The sequence below is a fragment of the Sinocyclocheilus rhinocerous genome, unplaced genomic scaffold, assembly GCF_001515625.1.
Source record: "Sinocyclocheilus rhinocerous isolate Xijiao unplaced genomic scaffold, SAMN03320098_v1.1 scaffold165, whole genome shotgun sequence".
Lineage (NCBI taxonomy): Eukaryota > Metazoa > Chordata > Actinopteri > Cypriniformes > Cyprinidae > Sinocyclocheilus > Sinocyclocheilus rhinocerous.
Window position 1 is genome coordinate 53,008 of NW_015630990.1, and position 8,827 is coordinate 61,834.

General features: G+C 36.1%; 1 protein-coding gene across 2 annotated transcripts in view; it reads left to right on the plus strand.

Moving 5' to 3' along the window:
- The window catches only part of LOC107740907 (Krueppel-like factor 12), a 59,730-nt gene that overhangs the window by 19,371 nt on the left and 31,532 nt on the right, over nucleotides 1-8,827 (plus strand). For both annotated transcript variants that reach the window (XM_016553453.1, XM_016553452.1), the window contains exon 2: nucleotides 3,932-4,014. In XM_016553453.1, coding sequence (XP_016408939.1) covers nucleotides 3,949-4,014 — 66 coding nt within the window. In that variant the 5' untranslated portion in view covers nucleotides 3,932-3,948. The remainder of the gene's footprint in view (nucleotides 1-3,931; nucleotides 4,015-8,827) is intronic.

Here is an 8,827-nt window from a genome sequence, read left to right on the forward strand (position 1 = left end):
CACAAAAAAATAGCCGGCTGTTGAACAGCGAGTGCCCTGGTCAACTGTGAAGCCTCGCATGTCAATCCAGAAGGACAATAACCCTCTGAGCTCCAACTTGAGTTGCCATGGCAACATTATCTCAGCCCACCACTACCTGCAGCCATTGGACATCCTGATCACAATATCAATCCAATGCACACAGATTAGCTTGGAAGCACGCTTCGTCAATGACAAGAGCATAGGGTTAAAATTCACACAGAAATTGTGTTTTGCTTTTAACTCCACATAAATAAGTATTTTCTTAGAAAAGCCAGAAAGCTTGGTAAATACAGTGCAATGGCTATTGGCTAACATGGATGCTATATATACAGTAGTGTTGATCTCTTCTGTTAAATTACTGATGGAAATTATAATTGTTTTATTTTTTTCAAGAATGGTGACAAGACAATTAATTGCAATCAGTAAAGGACGTCTCTTATGCTCACCAAAACTGCATTTATTTGATGGAATTACAGTTAAAACAGTAATACTGTGAAATATTATTACAAGAACAGTTTTCTATTTCAATATATTTTAAAATGTAATTTGTGTCACATGATCCTTTAGAAAGCATTCTAATATGCTGAATTGGTAATAATAAGAAATATTTCTTGAACATTAATGTTAAAAATAGTTGTGCAATTTTTTTCAGGATTCTTAGATAAATAAATAGTTAAAAAGAACAGTGCTTATTTGAAATAGAAATATTTTGTAATGTTATACATGTATAACATTACAACATATTTATATTTCTTTAGTGTCACTGTTGATCAATTGAATGGTTCCTTGCTGAATAAAAGTATTAATTTCTTAAAAAATAAATAAATAAATAAAAACCTGATCCAACACTTTTCACAATTTGTTATATTAATGTTTTGATGTTTCAGAAGTTTAATTTTTATACATTTTTCAAAATATTGGAAAATTTGTTTATAGTTTGACTGTTTGACTTTTCTAATTTAAGACTAAAATTATTGAAAATGACAAAATGTTAGCTACATTTTTTTCAAAGCACAATAACTATGACCAAAACAATAACTGTAAAAGTGAACACTTCCTGTAAAAGCATAAAAATGTTGATTCATCCGGTGGACCGTTGTGTTGTCTCATCTTCACCAGAATTGTTTCAGCCCAAGTGCTGAGTCGAGATCTGAGCCTGATTTCCTGCCGCCCATGCCAGGAGTGAAGTGTAATAGAGATGTTTAAAGTGTATCTGCTTTGCTTGCATTCCATTATGTGCTGCTGCTAAAATAATAAGCGCACGGGTTACTTTGGGACACCTCCCTCTGAGCCACAAACGCATTGTTGTGATTGGCTCTTTCGTGAGGTTCCCTTTTCTAACTCCGAAAGCCATACTGACCGTGTTTGCAACACTTGTGTGCGGATCGTAGGAGCATCTGTCACATCTAAGAAAGTCATTTCGACAGCAGAGATTTATGTTCACTCTTTTCTATCCTCAAGACAAGTCACCTATCTATCTGTTTGTGTGCGAACTTGTCCCTCCTGACAGGCGAAACCCAAACAAACATAAGGAAACATGAATATTGCATTTCCCAAGATGCTCATGCGTCTATTACTGCACCTTTATGGTGTTAAACATGGTAAATTGAGTAGACGGGGGAGAGAAAGTGTCTCGCTGGGAGTGCTGGAGCGTCTCCTCTCCCCATCATGCAGTGCTCCAAGAGCCATATTAGCTTTTAATCAGATTCCACCAGTTCATTAAAGCGGTCTCCTTGTGCATCCCTTGGATGTTGAGGGATGTGGCCACTTTTTCATGTGTGAGAGAGTCTGGTAGAGCAATGCCCACTGTAAAGTACAGAGCCGCAACAAGGCTGGAGTCTTTTTTCCGAGACTCAGACGCCTGAGGGGAGTTTGCACAAAGACGTGGATTCTGTTAGAAAGTCTTGTCATTTGTGTGAATATACAAGAAGAGAAATGTCAGGAGACTCTGATAGCAGCAACAGCCTTGATTGTGTGCGTGTATGTAGATGCTATATGTGTGTGTGTGTTACGAGCAGTGTTGGGGGTAACGCATTACAAGTAACGCGAGTTACGTAATCAGATTACTTTTTTCAAGTAACTAGTAAAGTAACGCATTACTTTTTAATTTACAAGAGAGTATCTGAGTTACTTTTTCATTCAAGTAACGCAAGTTACTTTTTTTTACCAATTTATTGATTGAATGCATTACTTTTAAAAGTAACTTTCCCCAACACTGGTTACGAGTGAGCGCATGTGTTTGCTAGCACAGCTTTACCCTACAGACATGCAGCAGGTCACCTAGGTGATGCTGAATGTTCTTTCCTATCTACAGACCCCTTTTACACCTGGCATTAATGTGTTTCCAGTGAATGGATCACTAAAAACACTTTCAAAGGTGGTCTGGGATTGATTTTGATGACATTTAGCACATGCATCTTATAAATCATTCAAGTATTTTTGGAATTGGCATCTTGATAACCAACGAAGTCATCACTGATGTTGTTTTCTGCAGCAAGACTGTATTTATTCTATAATTTTTTATAATTTTAGTGTATTATATGTTCTTTTAACTGAGCTGTATATGCTTTATATTTCGCTCTCTGTTTTAATTAATTTTTTTCTGCCTAACAACATCAGGCAAAGGGATTTCTGAAAATTAGCCTTTTGCATTTACTTGAATGTCGATTAATGTACAATGTAAATGACTGAATCAATCAATCAGTCTTTTGTGTCCATATTCACCTACTTAAACTGTATTGAAGTTACTTTAAATATAATCCTGTATGTCACGTTGAGTTGTTAAAGCAATGTATTCATCATGTTAAAAAAGCATAGCTGACACTGTGCTCACTATTAAGCAAAATTGACAATTAAACAATTGAAAGCATTTGATTTATTCAAAACATTTTTTACAAAAGGTGGTTAATGATGAACTTCTCATGTAACATGTTAATGCTGATTTGTTGCACGGCTAAGTGCAATCAATGCGTGATTGGCTAACACTTTATTTTAAGGTGTCCCTGTTACACGGTACATATTATTACTATTATAATAACAATAAATTAGGCATAATTAAATGCAAGTAACCTTAAACCAAACCCTAATCCTAACCCTAACCATATAGTAAGTACATGTAGTTAATTAAAATAATTCAGTACTGAAATGTATAATTACACTGTAACAAGGACACCTTAAAATAAAGTGTAACTCGTGATTGTGATAACTTGTACATATAACGTTCAAGCTATTCAATAAAACTCTTCTTTACCTGTTATAAGCTAAGCGAAGTTATTAGCTTGCTAACTGAAGGCTAGTAAAACCACAAAAGGTAAATGTTTATTATGATCATTTGTAGCTTCAAATATAAAATTTGATCTGTGATATATTTACATTTACATTATATTTAGTCATTTAGCAGACGCTTTTATCCAAAGCGACTTACAAATGAGGACAATAAAAGCAGTCAAAACTAACAAAAGAGCAACAATATATAAGTGCAAATGACAAGTCTCGGTTAGCCTAACGCAGTACACGTAGCGAGGTGTATATATATACATATATATATATATATATATATATACATACACATAACTTGATACTGTATTTATTCTGCATTCTCTCAACACTGACATGATGTAGCGTTACAGCTTTCCTACTATGCAACATTTCTGTGTCACTCACTCTTCACAGCCATTTAGGTGTAAAATACCAGCCAAAATATGGCCCAGATGCGTTTGTTTACCCTCGGCCATAAACCTGATCTGTTTACTCACTGCATACCGTGATGACATCATTGCCTGTTGCATTGTAGCCTGCGTTATTGTTCAGAGCTTGCTAGGTTTGACTCAATCACGGAAAAGGTGAGAGGAGTCACACGCAGCAGCTTTCTCATGCCTTTCTCTTTTTTTCTCTCTCTCTCGGCTCGCAGACGCCATCAATAACAGGATGTTAATGCTAGACGGAATGCCTGCAGTCCGAGTCAAAGCAGAACCTCTGGAATCTGAGAGAGGGGTAAGAGAACAGTTGTTTTTCATACAATTTTTGTCCTAACCTCCCATCTATACTCCTGTACCACCCTCTACTTCTTTCACCCCTCACACACCCACCCCCTCGCTGTGATACCCCTAATTACTCCCAGGCGCTTGTGTGTGTGTGTGTGTGTGCAAAGCAGCCCTGATGTGGAGAGCCACAGCTGGAGCAGGAATGCTCCCAGGGCTTACAGTCAGGGCCACTGCAGCCAGGGCAGCCATTTTGGCAGGGCTCAAGCACAGATGCAGAGACACTGCTGTAGGGAGTCGTTCTCTCTTTTTTGTCATTATTTCCTCATATGCTGCTTACTTAAGTGCACATGTACTGTACATGATCATCTAGGCTCACCTCCTGGCACTATTAGAGTATCTATCAGGGGTTTTTAAACTGGGGTCCAGGGACACCCAGGGGCCCGCAAGTGAGTGCTACACTTTCAGAAACAGCCCTAAAATATACACTACATAAAATACCTTAATCTTAAATATCTTTTTAAAAAATCTTTCTGAAACAGAAAAAAGGTACAAAACAGGTACAAAAATTGTCAGGGAAAAAAAGGTACAAAAAGTACAAAAACTGTCTGGGGCGGTTTCAAAGGTACTTATCAATAAAAAAAAATAAATAAAAAAAATCTAAAATATTAATCAAAAAATACTAATATGTACACTTTAGGGACTAATGCATCTTTAAATTAAAATGCACTAAAATGCACCTTTAAGGGATAAATATGGTACGAAGGTGTGCCTTTTGAAAAGGTACTACCCCAGTGACAGCTTTTGTACCTTTTATTCTGAGAGTATAGGACGTCTGCGAAGCACTTCAGAAAGAATGTTTTTAAAGATATTCTAGGACTGTTAATTTCTTACTTTCTTTTCATCAAAGAATCCTAAAAAAAGTCATATGTTTCCACCAAAGTGTTAAGCAGCACAACATTCTGAAGAATCATATGACACTGAAGACTAGAATAATGGCTCCTGAAAATTCAGCGTTGCCATCAGGGGAATAAATTACATTTTAAAATATATTAAAATAGAAAACAGTTATTAAATTTTTTAAATAATAATTCACAATATTGCTGTTTTTTTACTGTTATTGATTAAATAAATGCAGCCTTAATGAGTATAAGAAGCTTTTTTCAAAAACTTCTTTCATAAAAACTGACTTCAAGCTGTTGAACAGTAGCACATCTTTAAAAAAAAACACTATAGATTTTGTTTTTATTTGTTAGTGTTAAAAGCTAAGGCTGTCAATAGAATAAAGTAATCATGATTAATCGAATAGATTCCAATATTCATCTTTTCAGTCAAAATATTTAGCTGTATTTTTATTTTGGAAAAAGGGCCCCTCACAAGGGGATCCTCATATTCCATGGTTTTTGGCATCAAAAAGTTTGAAAACCCCTGAACAATACAGCTAACCTTTTAGCATTATCATTAAGCCTTTGACTCAGGAATGCATGACTTGGTATATAAAGTTAATTCTGTGCCACGTAAGTGCATTAACATATTGATCAAATCCATTACAGTATAAGTAATAGAGCCATTCAGTCATTCATTGTGATGCACTGTTTAGTTGAACTGCTTCACATTATTTGCTCAATTAATGAAAAGCAGAAAAGCGGATATGGATAGATGCACTATTATGAGTATAAGAAACTTTTTTCAAAAACTTCTTTCATAAAAACTGACTTCAAGCTGTTGAACAGTAGCACATCTTTAAAAAAAAAACACTATAGATTTTGTTTTTATTTGTTAGTGTTAAAAGCTAAGGCTGTCAATAGAATAAAGTAATCATGATTAATCGAATAGATTCCAATATTCATCTTTTCAGTCAAAATATTTAGCTGTATTTTTATTTTGGAAAAAGGGCCCCTCACAAGGGGATCCTCATATTCCATGGTTTTTGGCATCAAAAAGTTTGAAAACCCCTGAACAATACAGCTAACCTTTTAGCATTATCATTAAGCCTTTGACTCAGGAATGCATGACTTGGTATATAAAGTTAATTCTGTGCCACGTAAGTGCATTAACATATTGATCAAATCCATTACAGTATAAGTAATAGAGCCATTCAGTCATTCATTGTGATGCACTGTTTAGTTGAACTGCTTCACATTATTTGCTCAATTAATGAAAAGCAGAAAAGCGGATATGGATAGATGCACTATTTTCTTGGAGAGAGAACTAGTTGCGTCTGAGAGCCAACGGCATACCCTTGTTGTGTTCTACTTCACAAGCCAGCATAGCAACACCTTGCTTCCTTCCTGTGAAAAGGCTGGTAGACATATTTATCCATATGCGTCAAAATCCTGCCAAGCGCCAGGAAGTGTGCAACCTACACAATGACTCTTTGAAGTGCATTCCATCGCTCAAGCATGGTCGTCGTTCTGGTGGCCGCTTGCCAAGACCTTGCTGAGAATGGTTTGCCCCAGTTAATGCCCGCACCAGCTAGACAGATATCTCACGCAGGATCCCCGAATAAAGTGTAAGTCATCAGCAAAGAGCCAAGGTGGAAAGTACGGAGGAGAGAGCGGTTGAGGTTTTAAAACATCTCTACAGAAACTGACGTTCAAACAAGAACAGGAATCTGCATGCAAAAAAGCTTTTTATCACCTCAAAGCCTTTGATTTAGGTTTTTTTTCCATATGAAAGGAGGTCATGTGTGCTACGGTACTCCATAGTTCGCAGTTTCAGTTTGCTGTTGTTTACAGTTTCATCTGGTTTTCTTTTCAAACATACAGCCTAATGGATCAGCCAGTGATACCATCTCAATAATCATGAGCACCTTATGAGTGCAGTTCTTGATTATTTGCCGTTTTTATCTTCAAGTGCTTCGAACCTGCCTTTGAGCAAAATAAAAACACAGTGAAACTAAATTCAGAGCTCTACAAGGCCAAATTGACTAGAGTGTAAAGAGTGGAGATGAGATCTATTTGAGAAAGCGGTTTGTCTCAGATGGTTGCAAAGACCTGAGGCTACAGCGGCCGCAGACACAGTTCCACATAATGTCTAATATACACACACAAACAAAAAACGTATGCAGTATAAAGCCTTTTAAGCCTACCCTAAAGGGTACATCACAAAATTCAGTAGAACTAGAGCGAGAGTTCACTACAGACAAACATGCTACTGACTCTGAGTGATCTGTTTCAGCAGGAAATATGGAGGTTGCATTACTGCTCCAAGAAACTGACCAGAAACGTTTTGTCCCTTTTGCTGGGATCAACAAAGGATCTCTTAGGTATTACAGAGGCAGGTTTTTCAATTAGATAGCAAGTCTAAGTATGCTGATTTGGTCATTAGCGGCACCTCCCTTCCCTTTCATACAACCCTCATTAGTAGGTTGCTGATTGCATGCTATGCTAATAGAAATTCACTTACTGGGTTTGATTACCACCCTGTCTGTGCAGCTGAGCAGTATTTTCCAAGACTAAAATACTAAAATTCACTAAAAATCAGACCATGTTCTGCATTTATTACAGAAAAAATGGTCATGTACAAAATACATGCATTTCCTATAAAATACGGAGTATTTTAAGAGTTAGTATTTGATTTGCGATCAGGTTCATAAATGTTAAATGACATGATGCGTTTCATCTGAATTAGCAGATATATAACATTTACTCAAAACTTTCATTTAAATGTTTAAAAAAATCTAGAAATATGGCTGAAGGTTGTAACACTACTTTCCCCTTTTGCGTCTACTGGACCTATAAAGATTGAACAAAAGGGATATATCTGTCATGTTTTATGCATTTATTTAATAATGCCTTGCTTCAATATTTTTATTAATTAATTAATTTTCCCAAATCTTTGTTTTATTATTAAAATGCTTAGTTTTCAAATGCAAAATGTAAATCTTTCAGCTGACCCACAAGAGAAAACTGAATTGTAGATCTATTATCCCATGATAGCCCCACTAGTCAATTGAGTAGAGCTGTGAAAAATGTTCATTGTGCTTTTCTTTTAGCCCAAAAACTCCTGACTAAATCACCATTGAACCATTGTCAGCACGGTCACACTTTGCAGAAAGGGGTCTCTTTGTTCTAAAAGTACTGCTCTTTTCCCTGCCCAGTCAAATTAGTATTGTAACCCTGACCTTGAGGTCATGTGTCTTGACCTCTGAGCCCTGAATGACCCAACCTGGGTTTTTACGGGTCACGTCAGCATATTTAATTGCCTGACATTTGTTTGTTTTTGGATTCAAATGCAGTTTTATTGTATCGCATACTGCTGATTCATGGTCAGCAGCGCTCAGAGTGGCTCCACGTGTCCAGAGTAAAAATAGTATGAGCTGGGGGGGGGGACTGTAATTTGCTACAAGCCCACTCAGTCTACATAAAGAAAAGTGAGTCTCCATGATTATTTTCTTTTAGATGAGCAAGCAACATTTCATACAGTGTGACACGTGATGTTTGATTTTTTTGATTCACAAACAAATTACATGTTTGATCCATTTTTTTTTTTAATTCACAAGATTTACAAAACTGTCTGCAAACCCAGTTTGAGTCTGACTCTTTCAGTCAGTGAATCATTTACTTGTTCAAACTGTGTTTTTAAATGATTCACAAAACAGTCTGGTAACCCAGGTTGAATCTGACTCACTGAATCGTGAATCATTTTTCAATCAGATTTGAAATAAACAGAACTGTTGCTTGTAATAAAGGATACATACAACAAAGCAGTTTTTCTCTAATAAATTACATAAAAAGTGCTCTTTGTATCTTTGTTTAACTGTATATGTTAATAATCTTTAAATATTTAATTAAACATTTGAATTAAAATGTGTGTGTGTGTGT